This window comes from Mesoplodon bidens, assembly GCF_964165515.1.
Source record: "Mesoplodon bidens genome assembly, chromosome: 12".
Classification (NCBI taxonomy): Eukaryota; Metazoa; Chordata; class Mammalia; order Artiodactyla; family Ziphiidae; genus Mesoplodon; species Mesoplodon bidens.
This window is the reverse complement of record NC_138168.1, coordinates 4,768,218-4,795,473: the sequence shown is the minus strand read 5'-3', so window position 1 is coordinate 4,795,473 and position 27,256 is coordinate 4,768,218. Positions and strand designations below refer to the sequence as shown.

The 27,256-nt window shown below is 35.9% G+C and overlaps 1 protein-coding gene across 9 annotated transcripts in view; it reads right to left on the bottom strand.

Annotated features, from left to right (window-relative positions):
• Positions 1 to 2,820: 2,820 nt before the first annotated feature.
• IBTK (inhibitor of Bruton tyrosine kinase) overlaps positions 2,821 to 27,256 on the bottom strand; it is a 186,699-nt gene continuing 162,263 nt past the window's right edge. For all 9 annotated transcript variants that reach the window (XM_081250730.1, XM_081250729.1, XM_081250734.1 and 6 more), the window contains 4 exons: positions 15,020 to 15,169; positions 5,757 to 5,828; positions 5,215 to 5,347; positions 2,821 to 4,122 (listed from right to left, as the gene is read on the bottom strand). In XM_081250730.1, coding sequence (XP_081106856.1) covers positions 3,991 to 4,122; positions 5,215 to 5,347; positions 5,757 to 5,828; positions 15,020 to 15,169 — 487 coding nt within the window. In that variant the 3' untranslated portion in view covers positions 2,821 to 3,990. The remainder of the gene's footprint in view (positions 4,123 to 5,214; positions 5,348 to 5,756; positions 5,829 to 15,019; positions 15,170 to 27,256) is intronic.

Genomic DNA, 27,256 nt, shown 5'->3' with positions numbered 1-27,256 from the left:
ACCACTGTGTATAGATTTTTTAAAAAAAGAAAAAGAAAAAGAAATCACTGGAAGCCCAAGCTGAGGGAATATGAACTTAAAGTGTAGAGGGAGTAACTTAAGTTTTCAGAGCAGGAAGATATGCTTTGGGGGTATAAGTTTGAGAGTTAAGAATTTAATGGTCTTGGACCAGGAAACAGAGAATGGGGTGGCAGTTAAGGGACTCAACAATTAAGGGACTTAAGCAGTTAAGTGGACCACTTTCTCGACCTTTCAGGAGTTGGCGAGGTCAAAACTATTTTCATAACATGTTACCTGCCTTTTTCAATCTCAGTCTTTCAAGTTTCCAGACACTATGACATTTGTTTTCACAACAGATTAAATGTGGAAGCAGATATGAGAATGTAGGAGTCCTCTATTAAACCAGACAGTAAAGGCCTAAACTTGAAATACTGAGTTACATATTTTCATATATATGAAAATATAAAACAAGCTCACTCTTCTAATTTTGTTTTGTAAAACAGTTACATTTTCAGTAAAAATTTTATTTATGTTAGTATGTGTTGGCTTATGATTTTTAAATGAACTAAATTTTAAAGTTTGTTCTAATTTGCAATACATTATATGTGATAGATATGTAATGAATATAAAACAAAAGCTCTTTGGGGTCCTCAATAATTTAATCAGTATAAAGGGATCCTGACACCAAAAAGTTTGAGAACTTTCAGAAAAACTCTAGGACCTAAAACAGAGTAGTAGTAATGTGAATGAAATGAAAAAAATTAGATAAAAGATGTTGCAGAGACAGAACTGACAGGAGTTGGACAATAAATGTGGGGACAAAATGGGGAAAGAGACAAAGAAACCAAAAGTTTAGCCTTAATGATTTAGGAGAATGACAGACTAAGAGATAAGGAAATAAAAAAAGATCAGAGAGTTTGGAAAAGGCAAGAATTCAGTTTTGACACAAATAGCCAAGCAGCCAAGTAGAGACATACAAGAAAATGAAATATATATAGGGTCTAAAATATAGTTTGATGGTCATGTGTATAGGAAAGACCAGGTTGTTTTGGCATCTTACATGATTGAACATCACCTCAAGCAAAAAAGATATACATCAACATTACCATGAATATCTTGGATACACTTGTCCCCAATTCCCTGGTGGGAGGTTGCTGCAGTTTCTTCTGAAAATAGCTCTTAAATGGATAATTCTGGAAGCTTCTGGGTTATATGTATTTTTACTAAGTGCTTTTTAATATTTTCTTAGTCTTGGCTAAATTGCTACAGACATTAGTAATTTCTAAGAGGCAGTCTGGTGTAGTTGTAGGTGGACCAGACTGAAAAGACAGAAGATTTCAATCTCATTAGTCACTTTCTCTGGAGTTCATGCTCTTCAATTTATATAATAAAGCAAATATACAGGGTTAATCTACAAGGACTTCCCTGGTGGTGCAGTCCTGATTCATAAGAATCTGCCTGCCAATGCAGGGGACATGGGTTCAATCCCTGGTCCAGGAAAATCCTACACGCGGTGGAGCAGCTAAGCCTGTGCGCCACAACTACTGAGCCTGCGCTCTAGAGCCCGCAAGCCACGACTACTGAGCCCACGTGCCACAACTATTGAAGCCTGTGCTCCATAACAAGAGAAGCCACCTCAGTGAGAAGCCCGTGCACCACAATGAACAATAGCCCCCGCTCGCCACAACTAGAGAAAGCCGGCGCACAGCAACGAAGACCCAACGCAGCCCAAAACATAAAGTTTTATGAATCAGCTATCAACCCCCTTATCATGAACTAAAAAATACAACCCAGCCTCCAAAAGAGTATAGAACCAACCAAGATATTAACTAGCAATACCTTTCTCAACTGACTATCTGTTGTTGTTCCTCTATAAAGATTGTCTACAATTTATTTTAAAAGCCACCTCTTTAGACTTTACGAGAAGTCCCGAACCCTAGTATTTTGTCAACAAATACGACTTTACCTGACTGGTCTTGACTTTGCAAATGTTAAGCATATTCTGCTCTGACACCTCTACCCCCAATCCCAAGTCCCCATCCGATCAACACCTTTCTAAGCTAAGGAGTTCTATGATTGTTCTGGTCAATCTTAAAAACCTCTTCATCCTACTGATCCCTTAAATTGCCCATTTCTAGAGTCTTAAGACTTTCTTGAAGTCATGGGATTAAAGATGAGTTAATTATTGTAGGCAGAATAATGTTAAGGAAAAAACCCATCACTTTCCTGGGCTTTTTGGTCACAATGTATCAGGTTGCTATCTTCATGTAGTTTATAGCAGTGCTTACCTTTCATTTTACTAGCAAAAGAACTTTTTTCTCCCAAATGAAGTTTTATATAATACCCCACTATATAAAACAGGTCGTAAAGTGCAACTGCTCTGAATGAGGTTTGTGAAGACCTAAAACCCCAGACTTGGTCAACCCTGGCCCCTCCTTCACATCCCACTCACCAAAGGCCCTTAGGGTGCTTCCCAGGCAGCATGGGGTACACCACGAAAATCATCACTTTATGGCATCTTTAAAGATGCCAAGAAGCATGGAAGAATCAAAGGTTCAAATGAAATAAATCAATTACTTCAGAAGATCTCTTTACAGCAACATCCATAAAACATTATAAAATTAATTGCTTCTCAATTTACTCAAACATACAGGTGCACTTGAGGAAAACTGCCCTTTTTTAAGTAGTTAAGGAATGGATACAGCATCAACTTCAACAAATACTGGCTACAATATATGATATTAGGAGGAATCATTAGTAATTCCTCCTATAACAGATGTCAATATAGTATAAGATATCAAACACACAGTAACAGTGAAATGGATCAAGATTATTTTTTATTGCACATTTGCTTACAAGTTTGCTGCTTTGGGTGGAGCTAAAGCTCAAGTGTTGAGTTAATTTCAGCCATATTTTTGTCAACCTAATTATGGCAGTGATTTGCCTGTATGTTCCCCTTGGCTTACTATTTCTCAGAAACATTAACCTTCCCAATTTGTCTAGGTGCTGGAGCACAGATTTAACATTTGTTTTTTAAAATATTTAACCACTCAAAAACAACCCAAACAGCATACTGTAAAGAGAACAATGTTTATGTCTATTCATATAACCCAGGCTCAGAGAATTTCTGATTATATAACATTGTAAAGGTAACTGTAAACCAACCTTCTTCCAAACTATTCATTCTTATATGTATCATTAAGCATTTATTTTAGAAAACTGTAACACTTTCAGAAATGGATTCTGTCACAATAAGGCTTTTATAAGGTCTCCTCTCCCCATCCAAAAACAATCCCCACAATGACTCCAAATCTTATAAGAAACTGTTATCTTAGACTAAGCTGCTCAGAATAGTATTCTTATTTCCTTTCCACCATACTCCACAGTTTAATGCAAAATGGAGAATGTGCTGTTGAAACCAAAATAAAATGGCATTCAAGCAGCTCAAGCTTTAAAAATCAGGCCAGAACGTTCAAAGCCTGATGAAAAAGACGCAAGAATGGAGGCATAACTACTATAGCAAACACAAAATTTTGGCCATTGATGGATCAAAAGTAATGGCTGACGCTCCTACTTTAAGCTCATCAATGTCACACTAAAAAAAAAAAAAAAGATATTTGGCAAAAATCTTCTAAATTATTTATCCCAAATTCTCAAATGGAAAGTTAATTTTTAATGCATCACTCTTAAATTTTACACTTCAATCACTCATGTTTTCCTTTTAAGACTATTCAGAAAAATAGTTCTATTTAAACTTAACCTAGTGTTTCCTCTCACACATTTTTACACAAAAGGTTACTAAAATCACAATTCTGAGGGATTTCTTCTTAATCATACAAACAGTATATGCTTAAAGTTCAGTAAAGAAATTAAATCCTTTCTTATTCTACCTAGAATGATCTGTTACCAAATTTGTAAGAACTCTTTTTCCATAGCATTTATTTATAACAGTCACAACTTATGAAAATTGTATCTCAACTCCATGGTGAACTAGCATCCATGCTTATTCCACATAGGTACTGCCAGTGGTCCCTGTGGTGTCCTTTCAACAATGACAAACTCATCAGGGTTGCCAAATGCTTCATAGAAAATCAATAAATCTTGTATCGCATGCTCCTCAATCTGAAAGGAGGAAGGAAAAAAGAGAAGTTGCTTTACTCCTTCAATTATAAACCGAGCAGGATTCTATTAGCTTTCCAATTTCCTTTTGTGGAACTACCACTTTCTATGCATACAAGACAGTGGAATAGGTATCCTGCTATCCCCTTCAAAAGGAGAAGGGTTGAGGCCTGAGTTAGAATAATCAGATACCCACCTTCCCTTGATTTTAATCTAGAGCAAGGAAAAAGAAACTGAAGATAGCTGTTGGAATCCATTCGTTCCAATTGCTTATCCTGTGAGATACTTTCTGTTGTTGTACAAGTCTAGTTCTTTAAGCTCTTTAGGACAACTATGAGTCTTCTCTGTTTCCTAAGCCTGGCTCTCTGGTTTTCAGCTAAGTCTGTGGAATCTCAGTGTCTCTCAAATAAGTTCTCTTCTCCTTAAGTTAGCCTGACTTGGTGTCTGTGGCTTACAACCTAAGAACTCTTACTGATACAGAAGCCAGGTGTAGAGCTAGATAACGCCAAGTTCTCTACTGGTCACTTTCTTTTTTTTTTAATTTATTTATTTATTTATTTATTTTTAGCTGTGTTGGGTCTTCGCCTCCACGCGAGGGCTTTCCCCAGTCGTGGCAAGCGGGGGCCACTCTTCATTGCGGTGCGCGGGCCTCTCACTATCGCGGCCTCCTGTGCTGAGGAGCACAGGCTCCAGACGTGCAAGCTCAGCAGTTGCGGTTCACAGGCCCAGCCGCTCCGCGGCACGTGGGATCCTCCCAGACCAGGGCCCGAACCCGCGTCCCCCGCACCGGCAGGCAGAGTCCCAACCACGGCGCCACCAGGGAAGCCCTCTACTGGTCACTTTTAAGAACAGTCCAAAGCATCACCAGTGCTAAAAATATTAGCTTTAGCACAATTTATTAGTTGTAAATTAATTATCCTGAATACCTTCAATTAATACTTGCTGAATGCTTCAGTTTTGTTTTACATTGCACTCACATTTTAATGTGATAAATACATGCACCTCTGCAAAGCAAAGAGAATTTTCTTAAGACCTAAGAATGAAATGTAGTACAGTTCTTACCCTAAATTAAACCCAAATAAGCATGTTATTTACCTGAATCAAAGCCAAGGGTTTTTCTCGACTTCTGATAAGAGCTGCTTCCTGCTGTAGCTCTTCTTCTACAATAGATGCAAAAGTGACTGGGGCTAGCAGGGAAGGAGCAGGCAATGAAGAACATAGCCAGGGACTGAAAGAAAAGGAATTATAAGTTTTCATTCATCTTGCCAAATTTTTGCACACAAAATCTCCTCTGAAATACTCTTTAACAGTGATATGTTTTTTCCTTGTGACCTATAATATAAGGGGACCTGGAAGCTTTTGTATTCAACTTACAGAATGACAAAGTGACAAATAGAAACAAGGAGAACTAATATTTTCTTTGGATTGGTGCTGTAGAGAAAACTTTGGAAACACCAAAAAGTGGAATGGAGCAAAGCTATATAACTAAACAGAAAGGTAACTCAAACTGTGGAGCAGAAAGTATTCAGATAATACATTCTACTCGATATCATACTATTCCCAATTTCTTAATATTCTCTCTCAGTGCTAAAAAGCAGTCTAGCTTTGAGGTCCCAAAGCTAATCAATTAACCTTACTTGGGACTGTCTAGAAGTGGTACATCTGAAATATGGTTGCCTTCTGGTCCTGGGGAACCATGAGTAGAACATCTGCAAAACAAGAAAAACTGAAGATTAAAGCTTCTAGTACCATTAGTAAAATCGCTTATTAATAGAAATACAGAGGAGGAATTGCAAGGCCCTGACTCAGAAGACAAATTAATATATGCGATCAGACTTACCTTTAAAATTGTAAGTAAAGAACAAAAAAATCTGTAGGTGGTTATAAAATCTTGTGTATAAAATACCATGGGGAAAGATCTTGCAAGAAATGGTCTGTTTTTCAGAAATAGAGACACAGATGTAGAAAACAAACTTACGGTTACCAAGGGGGAAACGGGGTGGCAGAGGAATAAATTGGGAGACTGGGATTGACATACACACACTACTATATATAAAATAGATAATTAATAAGGACCTACTGTATAGCACAGGGAACTCTACTCAATGCTCTGTAATGGCCTATACGGGAAAAGAATCTAAGAAAGAGTGGATATATGTATATGTATAACTGATTCACTTCGCTATACACCTGAAACTAACACAACACTGTAAATCAACTATACTCCCCCCCTCAAAAAAAAGGTCTGTTTTTTCTAATAATATTCATATAGCCAATTTACTGTAATCAAACATATGTTAGGACATATAGACAACTTTGTGAAGAATGTTTTATATTGGTAACATTTATGAATAAGAGTGACAAATTAGCACTGAGTTTCAAAATATATAGAAACAAGATAATTAGCAGCCAAATTTTGTGACTATAATATAGTCTAAATTTTGTAAGCAAGAAAAATACAGTAAATACTCCGATACTCTAGGGATTATAGATAGGACAGAAATTTTTTTTATTGAAGTACAGTTGATTTACAATGTTGTGTTAATTACTGCTGTACAGCAAAGTCATTCAGTTATACGTTTGTATATATATACACACACACACATATTCCTTTTTTTAAAATGTTCTTTTCCATTATGGTTTATCATAGGACACTGAATATAGTTCCCTGTGCTATACTGTAGGAGCTTGTTGTTTATCCATTCCATATACAATAGCTTACATCTGCTAAACCCAACCTCCCACTCCATCCTTTCCCCAGCCCCCTCGGCAACCACCAGTCTGTTCTCTATGTCAGTGATCCTATTTCTTAGGTTCATTTGTGTCATATTTTAGAGTCCACATATATGTGGTATCATACGGTATTTGTCTTTCTTGTTCTGGCTTGCTTCACTTAGCATGATCATCTCTAGGTCCATCCATGTTGTTGTAAATGGCATTATTTCATTCTTTTTTATGGCTGAGTAATAGTCCATTGTTTATATATTCCACTTCTTTATCCATTCATCTGTCGATGGACATTTAGGTTGCTTCCTGTACTGCTGTACTGTACTGCTATGAAACTAGGGGTGCATGTATCTTTCTGAATTACAGTTTTGTCTGGATATATACCCAGGAGTGGGATTGCTGGATCATATGTAATTCTATTTTTAGTTTTCTGAGGAACCTCCATGCTGTTTTCCACATCCTCTCCAGCATTTATCTGTAGACCTTTTAATGATGGCCATTCTGACTGGTGTAAGGTGGTACCTCATTGTAGTTTTGATTTGCATTTCTCCAATAATTAGCGATGTTGAGCATCTTTTCATGTACCTATTGGCCGTCTGTATGTCTTATTTGGAGAAATGTCTCTTTAGGTCTTCTGCACATTTTTGGATAGGGTCGTTTTGTTGTTGAGTTGTATGAGCTGTTTGTATATTTTGGAAATTAAGCCCTGTCAGTCTCATAGTTTGCAAATATTTTTTCCCACTCTGTAGGCTGTCTTTTTTTTTTTTTAATGGTTTCCTGTGCTATGCAAAAGCTTGTAAGTTTGATTAGGTCCCATTTGTTTATTTTTGTTTTTATTTCTATTGCCTTGGGAGACTGACCTAAGGAAACACTGGTACGATTTATGTCAGAGAATGTTTTGCCTATGTTCTCTTCTAGGAGGTTTTATTGTCATGTCTTATATTTAAGTCTTTAAGCCATTTTGAGTTTATTTTTGTGTATGGCGAGAGGGTGTGTTCTAACTTCATGAGTTACATGTGGCTGATAGGACAGAAACTTAAGACACAATCTGCCTTCTAAGAACTCACAAACTAGACAGGAAACAACATATAAAATGACATAATACAACAGAAAAGAATTTAAGAAAACAAAGGTCTTCTGACTGACTATAAGGACTATAAAAACCATGGAGAAGACAGTAAAAGGGCTATAGAATGAGGGGGGCGGTGGTAAGAAGCATTCCTGTTAGGAGAAAAATTAACAAAGGAACTACAGAGCGTGGCCTAAATGTGGAACTCTATGCTTAGAAAAATACCTAGAAATTACTTAGATTAATCCAATGCCCTCTTTTCAGCAATAAGCAAATTTAGGTCCAGCTGTGTTTAACAAGAGAAAGTCAAACAGCAAGTGAACAAACAGGGCCTAAAATACTGACTTCCTGATTCATTTATGCACATTTATTAGGTTTGTTTCAGCACTATGGTACTGAAAATCAGGCTGATTAAAACTCAGTCCCCTCCACTAAAAAAAACTCTGGTAAAAGAGACTTTAAAAGGTATTTAAGAATGATAAAGCAATGTGAGAGTATATAATTAATATTTATACCAATATGTACCAAGTACTATGGATTCACAGGAGAAATTAACAATATGGAGGAGGGTATAAACTCTTGGCTTCACTGAGGAAATGACATTAAAGCTGAGAGGAGTGGCACTGAGATAGGGTTTTGGTCATACAAATACATGGAACAGTATAAGATTTTGTTGGCTTAAGTAAAGGTAGGTTGTTCTCTTCAATAAACTGAATGATTGGATTAAGAGATTAGGAGGGAAATAAAGTTAAAATGAAATAGTAGGGTCAGAGTACAAATACATTAAGAACTAAAATGTTTAAACCTGATGTGTGAGTGGGCAAACAAACTTACTGAGAGTATTTTCATATCTCATTTAATCTTTGTAATACTCCGTGAAGAAAGCATGCATTATTTCCATTATACTGATTAGTAAACTAATACTCAAAGAATATTCGATAATTTGCCTGACTCGCAAATTGGGGAAATGCTAAGGACAGAACTCACATCCAGGCCTTTTTCACTCAGAATACAGTGTACTTTCTATACACTGTGGTGTAGAATACAGTCCATTAAAAATGTCGTCTCATTCTTTAAGGACTGGTTCAAATATCACCTTTCCTCTTTTTAGAGCACTTCAATTACTGTTCCAAAACTTCACACACATCTGTCTTAACTGCTAGACTAGTCTCTCAAGGTACAGGACTCTGTTTCTTTCATCTTTGTATCTCAGTGTCCAGCAAAACACCTGGAACATAGTTGTTTGTAAAAAAAAAAAAAAAAAAAAAAGTAATTAGAGAATAAATAACTGAAGCAGAAAGCCAAAGGATTTAAAATATGGGACAGAATAAAAGCAGAGTTTTTCTTTAAAAAATTCCTCATTCTTTCGAATTACTAATAACTTCTTCCTTCCAGATGTGGGTACTGGAATACAAAATGAAATGAAAATGGGTACTCATTAGGTTCTTAGTTTTAATGAAGTGCTATGACTTGAATCCTGCTGGATACCTGACCTATGACATCCAAAAAAATAAGGGAAGTCTCCAGGATGAAGTAAAAGACTTAAAGCCAGAAGAAAAATGAAGCCAAGGAGATGAACTAGAAAGCTGTTGGGATAAACCTGTTAGGAAATGATGAGAATCTAAACTAAAATGACTATAAAATAAACGGGAAAATTCTATGTTCTAATGGTATAGATAACTGCCTTGGACAGGCTAAATGCAAATCCCCTTGGTTAAGTTCCTTGAAAGGTCCTTAAGTCAGGGCTGGAGATTAGAGGCCTTCTAGGACAATAAATTATAACATAGCATAACAAAACAGATAATGACTAAACTGGTGCTCAAAAATCATCCTGGTGTCTAGGGATCAGCTAAAGTGTTTTGACACGTTCAAAGAAATGCAAAAATCATGTAGAACCAATTATTTTTTAATTGTTAAGTAAGAAGCAGCAACTATAAGCCCTATCTTTGAAAATGATGTCACTGGCAAACAGAACTGAATATAAGGACTAAAGTATCTTGTATAGGCCTTGTTAAATCAAAGCCAAACAATCAGAGCTTAAGCATAACAATTTTATCTATGTAACGTTCTATAGTTCATAAAGTACTTTCATATGATAGGCATTACTGTTCTCGTTTCAGAAAGGTTCACAGAGGGCTGCTGTAAGCATTAGACTTAAATCTGTTTCATAAGATGTTAGAATTCTTTCCATTAATGATTTTCCTATGGATAATCTCATTAATTATAAATTTACTTAAACAGCTATAAGTCTGTCAAAATTTCATCTTACAGTGAAGCAAAATTGCCAAATAAAACAGAGCTATGACTAAACAAATATAAAAACAGTATAAGCTTTCCAAAAATAAATAGCATTATTAAGCCTTAGGTATTTGCAACACAAATAGACATCCCAATAGATAATCCATATAAAATTTAGCCTTCTGAAAATAAAACCAACATAAAAGGGCTGGCTAAAATCTTTCAAAGATTTTTGTTCAAACTGAAGAATATTAATCTTGCCAAATTTAGACTTCAAGAGAAAAACTAAATTACTTTTTGCTCACATAGTTGACTATTTTAAAAAAGAATTTTATATTATCCCAGTTACAAAGATTTTATATAAAATTAGAGCTGATATAATGATTTTTGTCTCACACATAGTTTTCTTACTAATTAGAAACACAAGATCACATTTTCTGCCTAGAATTACATAAGGAGGTATTTAAGTGAAAGGAAAATGAAAGAAAACACATTAAAATGAAAAAGAACACAGAAGTAACAATAAAAAACAGAAACAGCATTAATCCTTCTTTTCACATCAATAAGTAACAACACTGCCATTCTTCTAGTTCCCTAGCCTTGGGGGGGGGGGGAATATCACATTTCCTACAATTAAAACAAGAATTTATTATTTGTGGAATTTCCTGAGATGAGCCCTCCACCCCTGCCACCCTGACTCCCTAAAGAATCATAAGCATTCTTGTCTTCTTGCTTTAATTCCCACCATTTCATCTGTTTATGCTGCCCTTTCTCCTCTCTTCCTTTAAAAATCCCATCCTATGTTCAAAAGCTAGTAGCAATGAAGTGGATCGATATTTTTCTAACACTATTCATATGGCCATAAATCTAACGATCAAATATTTGCGACTGAATAGGAAAAGTGTTTATGAACGTAATACTCAAGCCTTTCCTCCTCAATGAAGTTTTTCCAGACAACTCTAGCCCACTGTCATTTTTCCTTCTCTGAACCACTCATACAGCACTTAAGTCATATATTGCTTTGGGACTTCTTTAACACTGTTATATTATACTGCAATTTTATTCTTGTTCTGTCAGTTAAATTCTGTGTGTGCATAGACTTACCAACTTGATTTCAAACATAGTTAAGGATGCACCTGTGTATTATACTTTTATATATACCCAAGAGAGGCCAGCAGAATACTGTACGTATGTCAAGTGTCCCATAATTTACTGAGTTAATATTTTACTTTATCTGTTATGTTTTATTATTTCCTTAAAAAAAAAAGCTCTCCTATGATAACATATTTTCTATGATGAAATTAAAAATGAAACCCAAGCTGTTTTCTTTCTCAGTGATCAGATGATAACAAACGGCTATTTAAAACATTAACTTCCACTTGCCAAACACCCAAGCTATGGAGAGCATGATACTATCAGATACACACTCCTTTAACTAAAATTTGCAAAGCAGTCTAACAGCACATACCAGTTTTCACAATTAAGAGCCTGATGTTATAGCACACCCTAGCGATCAAGTATGAAACCACACATCCTTAAAATTTTTAAAGTTCCACGACAAATAAAAATATTTATCCAAAGAAAATAAATTTTAAAAAATACATTCAATTTAAAATGTAAAAATATTACAAAAACAATTGTAACATTCATACCTTAAGATTTATACATCTAAGGCATACAATATAACTCATTACATTAGAAGTAAATGGTACTTGAAACAGCTACAATTTTTTTTCATTTATTCTTCTCCTCATTCACCAGATGCTCACTGAGCACCTACCACATGCTAGGAAACATTCTAATCAGTGATGAGCAAAGATCAATCTTCCTCACTCTCATTGAACATACAGCTAAAAATTGAGACATTAAAATACTTGTATTTGAAAACATTAAACAAAGAATCACACCAATAGTAAGTTTACAGTAATTCCCCCCTTATCCACAGGAACACATTCCAAGTCCTCTAGTGGATGCCTGAAACTGCGGACAGTACTGAACCCTATACATACCATGTTTTTTCTTATACATACATACCTATGATAAAGTTTCACTTATAAATTAGGCACAATAAGAAAGTTACAACAATAATAAAATAGAACAATTATAACAACATATTGTAATAAAAGTTATATGAATGTGGTCTCTAGCTCTTTCAAAATATCTTGTACAGATATAATGCCTTTTCCATCTTAACTAGGAACTTACGCACTGTGGCCGTAACTTCTACATTCTGAGGTATGATAGCAAAACTGACATGAATTTCTTTTTCCTTCTTCATAATGTCATGGATAGAAGACTCATTTGTATCACAGATCTTAGCAACCTAAGGATACAGTTTTTTTCCTCTCCTTACTAGGTTGAGAACTTTCAATTTTTTCACTTAAAGGAAGCACTTTATGGCTTCTCTTTGGCATATCTGAATTGTCAACATCACTACTCTTGTGCTTTGGGGCCATTATTAAGTAAAATAAAGGTTACCTGAACAAGCACTGTGATACCCTGACAATCGATCTGATAACTCAGATGGCTACTAAGTGACTAACAGGCAGGATACGCTGGACAAAGGGATGATTCACGTCCCAGGTAAGATGGAGCAGGATGGCGAGAGATTTCATCACACTACTCGACAGCATCCAGTTTAAAACTTAAAAATTGTTTATTTCTGGAATTTTCCATTTAATATTTTCAGACTACAGTTGACAACGGGTAACCAGAACCAAGGAAAGGAAAACCGCAGATAAGGAGGGACTACTCTAACTGTGCTAAGTGTGATGAGTGAGAAGCGCTATGAAGATGTAATAACAGGAAACTGACCCAGTAAGAGAATACGAGAAGTCAGACTTCTTCAAATACGACTGAACAGAGATTGGAGGAGAGTCGACTATTCAAAGGGTAAGTAAGTGGGAAGAAGTAACTGGTATTTGAGAAACTAAGAGAAGGCCAAGGTGGCTAAAATACAGAGATCATATTAAAAGGTAAAGCTAAAGAGGCTGGCAGGGGCTAGACTATGTGGGCCTTGAAGGCCATATAAGAACCCTAGCTTTTATCCTACGAGGTTAAGATTTGCATTAAAAAAAAAAAAACAAACAAAAAACAAAACCACCACACACACTAGCTCAATATATTGTAGAGAAGGAAGAAAGGCTACGGCAAGACCAGTTAGGAGGCTTACTCAGATGGCCCAGGTGAAAGATCACAGTAGTCTGAATGAGGGTGATGGCAGTGGAGATGAGGTTTAATACATAGATCTGAGAAATATTTAAGAGATAAAACTGTCATGTCCTGCTGAAAGAATGGAAATTGCTGAAGAAGATGGACATGTCCTGCTGAAAGAATGGAAATTGCTGAAGAAGATGGACATGTCAAAGACTTGCAAATGACATTTACCGAGGAAGAGAAATCAAGAATAGGCTGGTTTTATGTTTTGTCTGTTTTTGTTTGATTTGGTTTTATGATAAGGCTATGAGGAAAACATTGTTTGGTTGTGGACATAAAGTTTAAGGTATTTCTGAACATTGGTGATATCAAGAAGGCAGATGGAGAATTAAGTGTGAAGCTCAGATAACAGAGGTGGACAGGCAGTTTAACTTTGAGTCTTTAGGGTATAGCTGATAACTCAACATAGAAGCTCAGGAAATATCAGCATAGAAAGAATATAAGTGAAATGAGAAGACGACCTATAAGTGAACTTCAAGTACAACGAGTCATGTAAAAAGTCCGTGGTGTTGGCAATATGGAGGTCACTGCTGAACTTACTAGCCTGAACTGTTTGTTTAGTAATGGGATTGGAAGCCAGAACGGATCGAGAAGTGAGAGGGTGCTGACAGCTCTTCTGAGAAATCTGGCTGTGAAGGAAACAGGAAATTGGTAACAATAGGACAATTGCTAGAAAACATGTGGGGGATAAGTAGGGGATCGATTACCCGACCCATTCCACGTGTGAGAGACCTGCGCATATTCAAAACCAGACGGGAAAAAATCTACTTAGAAGGAAAACGCGTGTAAGAAAAAGAGAGGGATATTTAATAGTTGAAGCCTTCAGAAGTGGAAAGGGGTTAAGATACAAGGTACAGGTATAAATCCTAGCCTTAGATGGGAAGGATAACTCTTCTACTGTAAAACAAGAAAGGAAGATAAGATGAATACAAATAGAGGCAGATTTGTGTCTTGAAGTAGAAAAAATAAAGAAGTTATGTCTTTCTATTTAAAAGCATGGTCTACAGGACAACACTCATCATATAACTTACCATATAACTTACGTTTTTTCTTCTATCAGAAGACTATTCATTTTTAAAAAATATAATATAATAGATGTAGGGTCATTACAGAGGATGATAAACAACCAATTAAAATTTTTTTCTAATTAAAAATTTGAATAGAAAAACCTCATGAGATGTGTATACATATGTAATGCTACATTTATGAAATAAATAAATATATATAAAATATATATGTATAAGTGTGTGTATGTTTACAAGGAGCACTCAAATGTAGTTTGGACATGGAATGCCAAGGAGTTGACACGTTAATTTTTTTTTTTTTTTTTTTTTTCTTTTTGCGGTATGCGGGCCTCTCACTGTTGTGGCCTCTCCCGTTGCGGAGCACAGGCTCCGGACGCGCAGGCCCAGAGGCCATGGCTCACGGGCCCAGCCGCTCCGCGGCATATGGGATCCTCCCAGACCGGGGCACGAACCCGTATCCCCTGCATCGGCAGGCGGACTCTCAACCACTGCGCCACCAGGGAGGCCCGACACGTTAATTTTGAATGTAAAAAAATATATAAAAATCTACCTCATAAATCTTTAAAGATTATTTCAGGATACAGAACCACCACAGCACATTTTAAGGTAGGAAAATGATTATTACCTTACAACTTTTGCAGCCTGGGAACTTTCAATTCCTTTAAAACAAACTTTTTTGACATGATCTCCTGAGCTTTGGCCAGTAATAGATTTTTTTTCTTCTAGTAAGAAATCCCGGAATGACTTGGATGAAACTGAATGTAGAGAAGATGCCCTGTAAAAAAATCAATAGAGATCATGTAAAAAACACTCCTTTTTGCTGGAAGTGGCAAGGGGATAATGGAGAGAATATATACCAAAAATTTTACAGTGATATAATTACAGTTTTCAATGTGATGTTGGATCCCTGCTGTCAACTGTAGACTAATCAAAACTGTGTGATAAGAAAAAAACAATCAATGGAGACCAACACTGGTGATAACCCAGATGGTGAAGTAAAAACAGCTATTATAACTATGCCTCTGGTAACAACAAAAAATATGGTCAGAATAGATTAATAAGAAAATCTGTATAGACCTATACCTCTTTTAAAAATTGAATTAATCCCACCAGCTTTTTATTGTAGAAATGAACAAAGTGATTCTATAATTTATATGGGAATACAAAAACCTAGATTAGCCAAAGTCGTCGTAAAAAAGAGATACAAAACTGGAAGAAGATAAAACAAGGTACAGTAATCAAGACAGTGGGGTATTAAGGATTAACTGATCAATGGAACAGATTAGAGAACCCAGTAATAGACCCTCATGTAGACAATCATTTTACTTTCAATAACAGAACTGCCAAAGCAACCCAGTGGGAAGAATGTTTTCTATAATAAACAAATGGTTTATAGAAGGAAAAAAACCCTTGACCTTTACTTCACACCATACCCCAAAATTATTTCAAGATGAATTATAGAACTAACATAAAAGCTAAATATCCTGGAAGAAAACAGAAGACTATCTTCGTAACTCAGTGGTAAGCAAAGGTTTCTTACTAAGAAAACAGAAAATATTTGTAAAACATACATCTGGCAAAGGACTTCTACCCAGACTCTAAAAAGAAATCCTAAGGACTTCCCTGGTGGTGCAGTGGTTAAGAATCCACCTACCAACGCAGGGGACACGGGTTCAAGCCCTGGTCTGGGCAGATCCCATGTGCTTCTGAGCAACTGAGCCCGTGTGCCACAACTACTGAGCCTGCACTCTGGAGCCCGTGTGCCACAACTCTGAGCCTGCTCACCACAATGCTGAAGCCCGTGCGCACTAGAGCCCGCATGCCGCAACTACTGAGCCCACACACCACAACTACTGAAGCCCGCGTGCTCTAGGGAAGGTGTGCTGCAACTGCTGAAGCCCACGCACCTATAGGCCGTGCTGCACAACAACAGAAGCCACCGCAATGCGAAGCCCACACACTGCAACGAAGAGTAGGCCCTGCTCGCCACAACTAGAGAAAGACCACGTGCAGCAATGAAGACCCAACGCAGCCAAAAAAAAAAGAAATCCTAGACCTAAAAAAACACAAATATAGAAGACAAGGCAATTTCAAAAGGCATACAGAAAGGATCTGAATAGACACTTCACAGAGGAAGAGGAGAAACCACTACACGCCCACCCAAGCAGGTAAAATTAATTGACAATACCAAATATTGGCAAGGATGTGAAACAACCAACAGTCTCATAAATTTTGCTGGGAGGATAAAATGATACAAATGCTGTGGAAAAGATCTGGCAGGTTTTTTTAAAAAGTAAACAAACATGCATTTTCTGTAAAATCCAGCAATTCTACTCCCTAATGTTTACCCAAGAGAAGTTAAAATATATGTCTACAAAAAGGACTAAACAAGAATGGTCAGAGCAGCTTTATTCTTAAGAGCCAAAAACTGGAAAAAGTCCAGGTGTCCATCAACAGGAGTAAACACAAATTATGATATATTCATACCTTGGAATACTACTAAGTAATAAAAAGGAATAAACTGTTGGTATACACAATCCAAATAAATCTGAAAAACATGCTGAGTGAAAGAAGCCAGACACAAAAGTATATTATGTTTCATTCTAATTACATAAACTTCTAGAACAGACAAAACTCAACTACAGTCAAAAAAGAAAAACCACAACAATGGTTGACACTGGGGTGAGAGGGGGGCAAAGATAAAAAGAGAACTTTTTGAAGAAAATTTTCTGGGATAATGGTAATGCTCACCAATTTACTAAAAAGGTAATAAACAATGACCAAGTGGGCTTTATTTAATGCAAGGTTGTTCTAACACTCAAAAAAAATTAATATATTTCATCACATAAAGGAGAAAAATCCTATGGAAAAGTTCTATGATCCAGTCAATGGATGCATCAAAAAAATTAAATATTTAGGGATACAATTAACAAAACTTGGATGGACATGATACATATATTTAAAACTATAAAAGACTGCTGAGAGATTTTAAAGAGAATCTAAAGGATACCATGTTCATTCTTAGGGGACTCAATGACCCAATATTGATAACCTGTCAATACTCTTCAATTCATCTACAGATTCAAAGCAACACCCAACAAATCCCAGTAGGCTTTTTTTTTTTGACAAGCCAAATCTAAGACTTATTTAAACATGGTCAAAACTAAAAACAGAAAAAATAATTTTGAAAAAAAGAACAAAATCAGAGGAATTATACTATCTGATTTCAACACTTATAGAAGCTATCATCAAAAGCACATACATATAGGTCAAACAGAACTGAGTAGAGTCCAGAATTAGACCCCCACACACATCATGGTCAACTGACTTCCAGCAAAAGTGCCAAGTAATAAAATGGAGCAAGAACAATCTTTTCAACAAATTGTGCTGGAACAACTAGATATCTGTATGAGAAAAAAAAGAATAAACAAAAACCTTGATCTCTACCTTACCCACATATAAAAAGAAAATCACAAACCCAATCACAAAAGCTAAACTTAGGAAACAGCTAGATCAAAACAAAAAAGTTTTGTAACCTTAGAGTCAAAGACATAAAAAGCCCTAACTTTCAATGAAAACAAACCAAAAAAATGGATGTAATGGGTTTTACCAAAATTAAAAACTTCTGCTCCTCCAAAGACAATGTTATTAAGAAATGAAAAACCAAAATACAGACTGGGATATAATATCCACAAAACATATCCAAAAACATCCTTATTTTCAGAATATAGACTCTCAGAATTCTAGATTAACAAAATAGCCCAATAAAAGGCAAAAGATCTGAAAAGACATTTCAGAGATATGAAAATAGCCAGTAAGTCCCTGAGAAATACAAAATAAACCACACCTACTAGAAGACCTAAAATTAAAAAGATTAAATATACGAAGTGTTGGAAAGGATGTGGAATAATGGGAACTTTTACATGCTACTAGTAGGAATGTCCAGTGGCATGACCATTTTGGAAAACTGGTACTTTTCCTAGGAAGTCAAACATTCACTTAACATACGAACCAGCAATTCCAATCCTAAGCATTTACTCAAGAGAAATAATAACATATGACTTATACATAAATAACTTTTTTCATAAAAATAAACTCAGTATTTCTCAACAATAAGAAAGGAAGAAATTATTGATACATGCAACAACATGGATGAAGCTCTAAACCTTTATGTTGAATGAAGGAAGCCAGACACAAAAGAGAGCATACTGTACTTACGTGCCATTTACAAGAAGTTCCAGAACAGGCAAAAACTAAGCTATAGTGATAGAAATTTCATCAATGGTAGCCGGGGGCATAGGTAGAGGGTGGGGGTTGGTCAAGATAGTGGGATGGTGGAAATATTTTTCTTAATTGGAGTGGTGATTACACAGGTGATACATTTGTCAAAACTCCCACTGTACCCTTGAAATTAGTGCATTTTACTGTATGTAAATTATACCTCGGTAAAGTTATTTCAAAAAAACAGAATACACAATGAAATCTACTGCACTCCTTCTGAATGACTAAAACACGTTTTCATGGAAAGGAAGTGGAAAAAGGTCAACTCACATAACACTAGTGAGAGTGTTTAGTGGTATCTACTAGAAATGAATATATGCATATCCTGCAACCCGGTAATTTTATTCCTAGTTATATACGCAACAGAAATGCCAATATGTTCAACAAAGACGTGAACTAGAATATCTACAGCAGCACTAACCCTAACAACAGTAAAACAACAAAGCTACTAAAATGCCAGCAAGAACTGAATGAGTGAAATAAATTGTGGTATATTTACACAATGGAGTATTAGACAGTACTCATCAAAATATGAATGAATTTCATAAATATAATGTTGAGCAAAAGAAGCTAGAAACAATAATGATTGTGTGTGTGTGTGTGTGTGTGTGTGTGTTAAAAAGGGAGAGACTACTCCGTGGAGGTAGAAGTCAGGATAGGGGACTTCTGAGATGCTGGCAGTGTTCCTTCTTGATTTGAGTGCTGGCTGCACAAGACGTGTTCAGTTTGTGAAAATACAACCACCCACACACGTACGATAACTGCACTCCTAACCATACGTTATGTTTCAATAGAAAGTACTTAAACATTTAAATCTAAGTTTACATGGAGAACATAGAGGAAATAAAAATTAAGTTGATCTAAATAATCAAATATACACAAAACTAATCACACCCAGTATAGGTGTAGTACTTTGAGAATTAGTTGAGTGGAATGCACTTTAGAATATCTACCAAAAAACAGTATACAAATTAAAAATCGCCTTTACAGATTAATTTAGCTTCCAAAGATTTCATGCTCAGATTGCGATGGTATTAGAATCTTTTTATTCAACAATGTTTTACTGCAATCAAAAATGTAAAAAGGATTTGCAGGGTAGTAGTCAGGGTCAGGCACACAGGCTCTATGGCTGCTACTGCTGTAGGTTCAAACCTTGGCTCTGTCACATACCAGCTTTGACCTTGGGGAGATACTAACCTCTGAGCTTCGGTTTCCTCATCAGTAACATGGAGATACTGATACCATCTCCTTCCTTACAATGCTTATTATGAGGATCAAATGTTAACCTATGGTAAAATACTTAAACAGTACCTGATGCTATGTTAAGTCTGTTACTATCCACAATTTTCACAGCACTTAACATAACTAATTTAAGAGAAAAAGAAGACAGTGAGAACACAGAAATTCTGACATGAAGAAATATAGTCAGTTCATAGGCATAATATCTTTCCTTCCTGAAGTTTAACTTAGAAAAACTGATTCAGAAATGTAACCTTTAGCTATGATTTTGTATACTAGAACTACACTGTAACCTTAGCATCATTTTCAGAAACCCTTAATAAGTCAAAATTATGAATAACAACATAAGCAATTTCCTAGTATAATATTAATTTCTTCTATTTTATTTACTCAGAATACAGAATAAATATTTTATTTACTCAGAAAACGAAGTGAACACAAATGCTAACCAGTTAATTCCCCAAAAAGTTAAATTCATACTTTGAAGAAACCATAAAATCCAAACCCAGATTAAATTCATAAACTATTTGGGGTTCCCCATAAAAAATTAGCAAGGCCTTCTAATATCCTGTATCTTGTCTGAATAACTCATCTGTACCTGATTCTGACCTAATCACCAAAACACTTTTACATGCATCATCTCATTTAACCCTTACAATAACAATCCTTAAAGATAAGTATTTTCATTACTACCTAAGTTTAAAAGAAGAGTACAGCCAAAGTTGAGGGATCTGAATGATCCTAAGATCACCAGAGAGAAGGCAGAACTGGGATCCAAACCCAGTTCTTAATGATCACAAAACTCATGCTTGGCCATCTAGTCTATCACTGGCTTCAGTAAGAAATGAAAACAATACTCCTTGTAAAGTGCCGAAGATGACACAGATGGGAGGAAAATAATGGTGATTCACACTGTTTTGTTATCATATGAACTAAGCATCTATTCATAACAAAATCAGCTGAAAACTTTTACCAAATTTTTATCTACTCAATAATTAAATCAATGCAAACTGCCTCACATAAAATTTTTCTAAGGAAAAAAACTAACCAATAACTTAATAACATGTTAAAGAAATCAGTTAATCATGTGAACATACTACAGATTAAGTTACAATTTATTTAGTACATAATAAATGGTTGACATTTATACATTTGATCATACAACACTGAAGGTGCTAGGCTAAATGTGTTTCATTTATTAACTCAGTGTACTCTTCACAATACCCCTGTGAAATACTGTGTTTAGCCCTATTTATGAACAAGGAGACAGAAAAAGATTAAATAACTGATCTGACAGAGAAAGATTAAATAACTTATCTGAATTCACACTGCTACCAGGTAACAGATTCACAATGTCAAGCTCAGGCAAGGCTCCCTCCAGAACCCAGGAGATCACTATAAGATCACCATATCAAGATCACTGTACTCTACTACTGTGTCCACATTTAAAAACCATTTACCCTATGTAAAATCTTAAATCATAGAAGGGAAATTTTCTTTACAGATTTACCAGAAACATGACCTACTACAGTATTCACGTGAAAGATATTTCTTCAAAAGGAGCTTACCTGACTTTACCACATAATTTTCTCCAAAGCACATACATATGCAGAACACTGAAAAATTAAATACAAAGAACCTCTCTCCGTTTCCTTACCAACTCCTTTCTGCTCCCGAAAACACACATACCTGAAGGTTTCTACTGGCAAACAATGTAACTACGGTGGAAAGTACAGTGTCTCATTAGTCATTAGGGAACACTGCTGGCGAATACTCTGCCAAAGAAATCCGCTGAATGTCTTTTGTAAGTAGTTCATGTCTCTAAATACAGAAACTTCACAATGATCTGTGTAAGAACCACACGGTGTCAGATTCATCTTAGTGGTAATTTGGGAACTTCTAGATGTGGTAAATAATATACACACTAAAAATTTTTATTTCTTTAATGGCTACTTAGGATAACGTCTCCTTAAGAATAAATACAGGTAACAATGCTTACAAGACATCTTAAACTCACGTGTTCATGAACCATGCACAGTGGTTACCTATAAGATATCTTATGCAGACTTCTTTAAATGAGCTCTGTTATTCTTTCCACTGATCATGCCATACTTTGAAACAGTGTTTGATTTCCAACGATTTTACTTTCCTAACTCAAAGGTTCTGGCTCTTTTCCATTTTAGCAGCCAGAGAAACTTAATGAAGAAGCATCTGTAGCCACATAAAAAAATTAATCAAGATTTTGTTCCTCAACTAAAGCAGCCGTGAAATTTTTGCTTTAATGAATAAAATTTCTAGCTCTAAAAAGTTAAATAATTGAAATTAGTTTATAATTTATAGGTTAGCTCTAAATGGAATTTGGAGAATTTACATTCATACATCAAGCCAGGCCACAAAGATTGTGCATTCTTCCACTCAAGATGACTGGTGAGAAATGTTGTATTATTTCTCCAAGTAAAATAAAGGATAATGAAAAGTGACCAACTCCCATGTACACTTGGCGTTTTCACATTAGATTTAAAAGTCAACTGGTTAGAACTTCACTGTAATGCAAAAACCAGTTATCTTTCATATTTAACACTGACACAAGGTGCGTGGATGTATGAACAAACTAAGTAAAACTCCTTACCACGACCAGAAGCAAACTTAGAGGGCTAATGTGTGATTTGCTAATGAACGGCACATTAACCTCATTATTAAGATAAACACAGTATAAAAACACCTTCTAATAAATAAATAAATAAAATCGCATTAGACGATTCATCAGGATGAAGATGTCCCTTTGAGAAGTATTTAAAAAAGATAAATCACTACAGTAATGAATATAGTCCATAAATACAATCTGTAAATCAGATTAAAATGCTAATTTCAGATGAATTTTCTACTCTTTTCAAAGCTGGGCAAAGTTTAAATTCTACCAACTTTCTATAAACCAATATTTACAAGAGATATTCTCAGGAAAACAAATCTATTACTATTTTATTTCTTTAAGCATATACCACATATATTTACAACCTATGTGTAACTGATTAAAAATGAAGTGATATACTAAACCTGCAGCCTTCTAAGAATTCAAGAAAGAAAATTCAACAACCTAAAAATGACTATTTCCATTTATACTAAATATACATCATAATTCAAGAATACCAAACATCAACCATTTTACATAAATATGTTCTTAAAAGTTCTAACAAGGGACTTCCCTGGTGGTGCAGTGGTTAAGACTCCATGCTCCCAATGCAGGGAGTCCGGGTTCAATCCCTGGTCAGGGAACTAGATCCCACATGCATGCATGCCAAAACTAAGAGTTCGCATGTCACAACTAAGCAGCCCGCAAGCCACAACTAAGACCTGGCACAGCCAAATAAATAAATATAAATATTAAAAAAAAAAGTTCTAACAAATGTTTTCTGATCCCTGTCATTAATTTATATGCATATATTATATACATATATACTTATATATGTATAATTATATACATTTATTGACATATGTTACATACATATATTCTACTAAGTTAACTCAGCCCACTATTTATTTAATAACTCAAACAGTACATAAATTCAGAAGAATTTAGCAGAAATGAACTTTAAAAGATCCTTCAGATACCAAAAATTTGGTCTCATAAAGTGATAAAAAGGGTATAAATGATTGATTTTATGACAACTCAGATATCTCTCACTTTCATAAAAATTCAGAATAAATTACCTATAATTGGTCAGTTAGATAAATTTCTTTGGTTCCATAAAATACATAAGATCCATTATTCATTTGTTTGTATTTAGATTTTCCAGTCACATTTTCATCAACTAAATATATAATAAACATCACTTATAATTCAGTCACCAAATTACTTTTCAAAGAAAAATACCCTGATTATATTTTTGGCCAAATTTTATAGCATTCTTCCCCCCACGTTCCTAGAATTCTCCTTAATATGCCATAATATATTTCTTTTGAAATTTAGACAGTCTCTTCAACGTAGGAGTCTGAGTTCATATTGCTAATGATGGCTAGGGAAAATTTTTTCCTAAACCTGAAAATCAAAGTCTGAAGTTTCAGATAAATGATTACTCTAATCCTTTCCTCTAAAATCCCATGTTGAATGAACAAGAGAATAATCAGAAAGACATAAACCCACACAGGCAAAAGAATAAGGCATTAAGACAATGGCAAACTAAAAGTAATAATACACTATTGGAGGATAGAACAGGGCCAGAATGAACCTTGATGTAGTGGAGATAAAGAAAACCTGTCATCAAGTGGAGTGGGGGTAGAGTGTGAAGCTCGGAACCCTGAAAAGTCTCCTACGTTGGAGACATCTTAAGTATCAAATCCCGAAGTAGCCATGCAGATGAAAACAGGAATACTGGCTCAAGGTTTACTTGTGGAGTGGCAGAGAATGCCAGATGCCCCCCCCCCATCTCCACGTGGTCAGATGACTGTACTTCCTTCACCTTGGTAGGAGGAGGATTTGATTGAAAATCACCAGTATACAGAGGCAGGTAGGACTAAACTGCTGTGTTTAAAATCTATATACTAAATGATGAGATATGTGAGAATCTAGACCAAATTGTGAGAACCTCAGTCCCAGGCCTAACTGCCTCACCCTGATCAGCTTCCAGAAGGCTGGCAACCAAATACAAAAATTAAAAGGCTTCTCCTTAGAGAAACTGACAGACCAAGGAGAAAAAACACAGAGACAGTGGTGCGGGGGTCCTCTAAGGGCACCGCTGGGTCACCCTGCAGTCGCACCCATCAGTCAACCTGTCCCACACGGGCACACAGGTTCCAACCAGGACTTAAACAATCCACCAAATAAGACAAAACGTAACGAAAACATACATGAAAAAAGAGTGAATACACATCAATGTAAATCAATGACTATTTTTAACTTTTATAAATGGAATCATATAGGGTTTTTTTTCTGATTGGCTTCTTTTGCTCAATATTACATTGATGAGATTCATTCACACAGTTGTATTTAGTCCTAATTCATCTTCATCATTGTGTAGTACTCTACTATACTAATAAACTATAATTTATCCATTTACTGCTATAGACATTTAGGTTGTTTAGTTTTTGGCTTTTACAAATAAGGATGATACAAATATTCTGATACATTTGCCTGGTGCACACATACATATATTTCTGTTGGATATATATTAAAGAGTGAAAAAGTTTATAGAGTACAGGTATCTTTAACAGTTGAATATTGAACAGGATACTAATAAAAGGGCACTATTGGCAAATAAGAAAGAGCTCTTGGCAATTAAAGATTTTAGTAATTAAAACATTCAGTAGAAGGGTTGTAAGATAAAGTCTGGGAAATGTTCCAGAAAGTATTTAGAATAGGAAGATAATTATATGAACATTAGAAGAGCAAAAGTAAGAAAATTAGGGAAATCCAGGAAGAGCCATATCCAACTAATGCGATTTCTAGAGAAAACAGTACAGAACAAAGTATCAAATAGAATACAAGATGTTCCTAGAACTTAAAGACATGCTTTTCCCAATTAAAAGAGCCCATCAAAGTACCCAGCATAATCTATAAAAAAAGAACCCACGTCAAGGCACATCACTCTGAAATTTTAGAACGCTAGAGATAAAGAAAAAGGGAAAGGGGGGACTTCCCTGGTGGTCCAGTGGTTTAAGAGTCCTCCTTCCAATGCAGGGGACGCGGGTTGGATCCCTGGTTGGGTAACTAAGATTTCCACATGCCCCGGGGCAACTGAGCCCACGTGCTCCGGAGCCTGTGCCACAGCTAGAGAGCCCAGGCGCCGCAAGGAGGAACCTGCATGCCGCAACTAAGACACAATACAGCCAAATTAATTAATTTAAAAAAAAAAAGAAAAGAAAAAGGGATGAGGGGAGAGGGAGGAAACTGGTAAACATAGTAGGAGTAAGGAATTAGAATGGCATTAGACTTCACAACAGCAATAAGAAAAAGGAACTCTACAAATGATTTGCAACTCAGAATTCTGTTCCAATCTACCAGTCAAGAATGGTGAGAATAAAAACATTTTCAAAGATACAAGAGAGCCCGCCTGCCGATGCAGGGGACAAGAGTTTGTGCCCCGGTCCAGGAAGATCCCACATGCCGCAGAGCGGCTGGGCCCGTGAGCCAGTGCGTCCGGAGCCCGTGCTCCGCAACGGGAGAGGCCACAACAGTGAAAGGCCCGCGTACTGCAAAAAAAAAAAAAAAAAAAAAAAGAGAGAGAGATGCCTCCAATAAAAAACAAAAGTAATAAATTACCTGGTATGTTTTATCATAATGGAGAGAGAGAGAGGTATGTTTTAGAGAGTTTTGGGGGGAAAATTAGTGATGAGTACATAGGCAGTACAGGAAAACTGACAGAATTAGTTATTCTAGGGAAAAAGCAGAAGAGTGTAAAAAAAGGAAATAAAATCATCCTCACAATATGACTCTGTTGTGAATCTTAATTAACCAGTCATAAAAGAGAAAGTTTGGTGCAGGGCAGGCAACTGCTATCTTTCATGATAAGAAGCCTTGAAGTATTACCATACTATTAAATATTTTAAACTATGTGTTTTGATTTAAAGAATTATTTTATTGGGGCTGGAAAGAACTCCTATGTTTGAAATAGATGCTAAACCAAGAGTATTTGTCCAGTAGTTGGATTTCCTAACTTGAGTGATCATTGTTTTGTTCCTTCTTTTGTTCATTTACTTTTTATGTTTAAATAAGGAAACCGGTTGATGGCAGGGCTAAAACTGTATTTACTAATAAGCCCAAAGCTTCCTCATGTGCTTAGCTAATTCTCTCAAATTGCGACATATTTAGTATCTTGAGAGCTAATCAAAGAACTTTTTTTTTTTGGTCTTTTCCATACTTTTGTTTAGGGAAAACATAACTCAATATTGTAACAGGGGACTTCCCTGGTGGCACAGTGGTTAAGAATCTGCCTGCCAATGCAGGGGACACAGGTTCGAGCCCTGGTCCAGGAGGATCCCACATGCCGCGGAACAACTAAGCCCGTGCACCACAACTATTGAGCCTGCGCTCTAGAGCCCAAGAGCCACAACTGGAGCCCGCATGCCACAACTACTGAAGCCCGTGCACCTACAGCCCGTGCTCCGCAACAAGAGAAGCCACCGCAATGAGAAGCCCACACACCACAACAAAGAGTAGCCCCTGCTCACCACAACTAGAGAAAGCCCGGGCGCAGCAATGAAGACGCCACACAGCCAAAAATATATTTAAAGTAAATAAATAAAATAAATTTATATTAAAAAAATATATTGTAACAGCTACTCCATAAACCCTACAGAGGCAGTGATTTAATCAGTTTTGTATATATTGCCTTATCAATCAGAAACT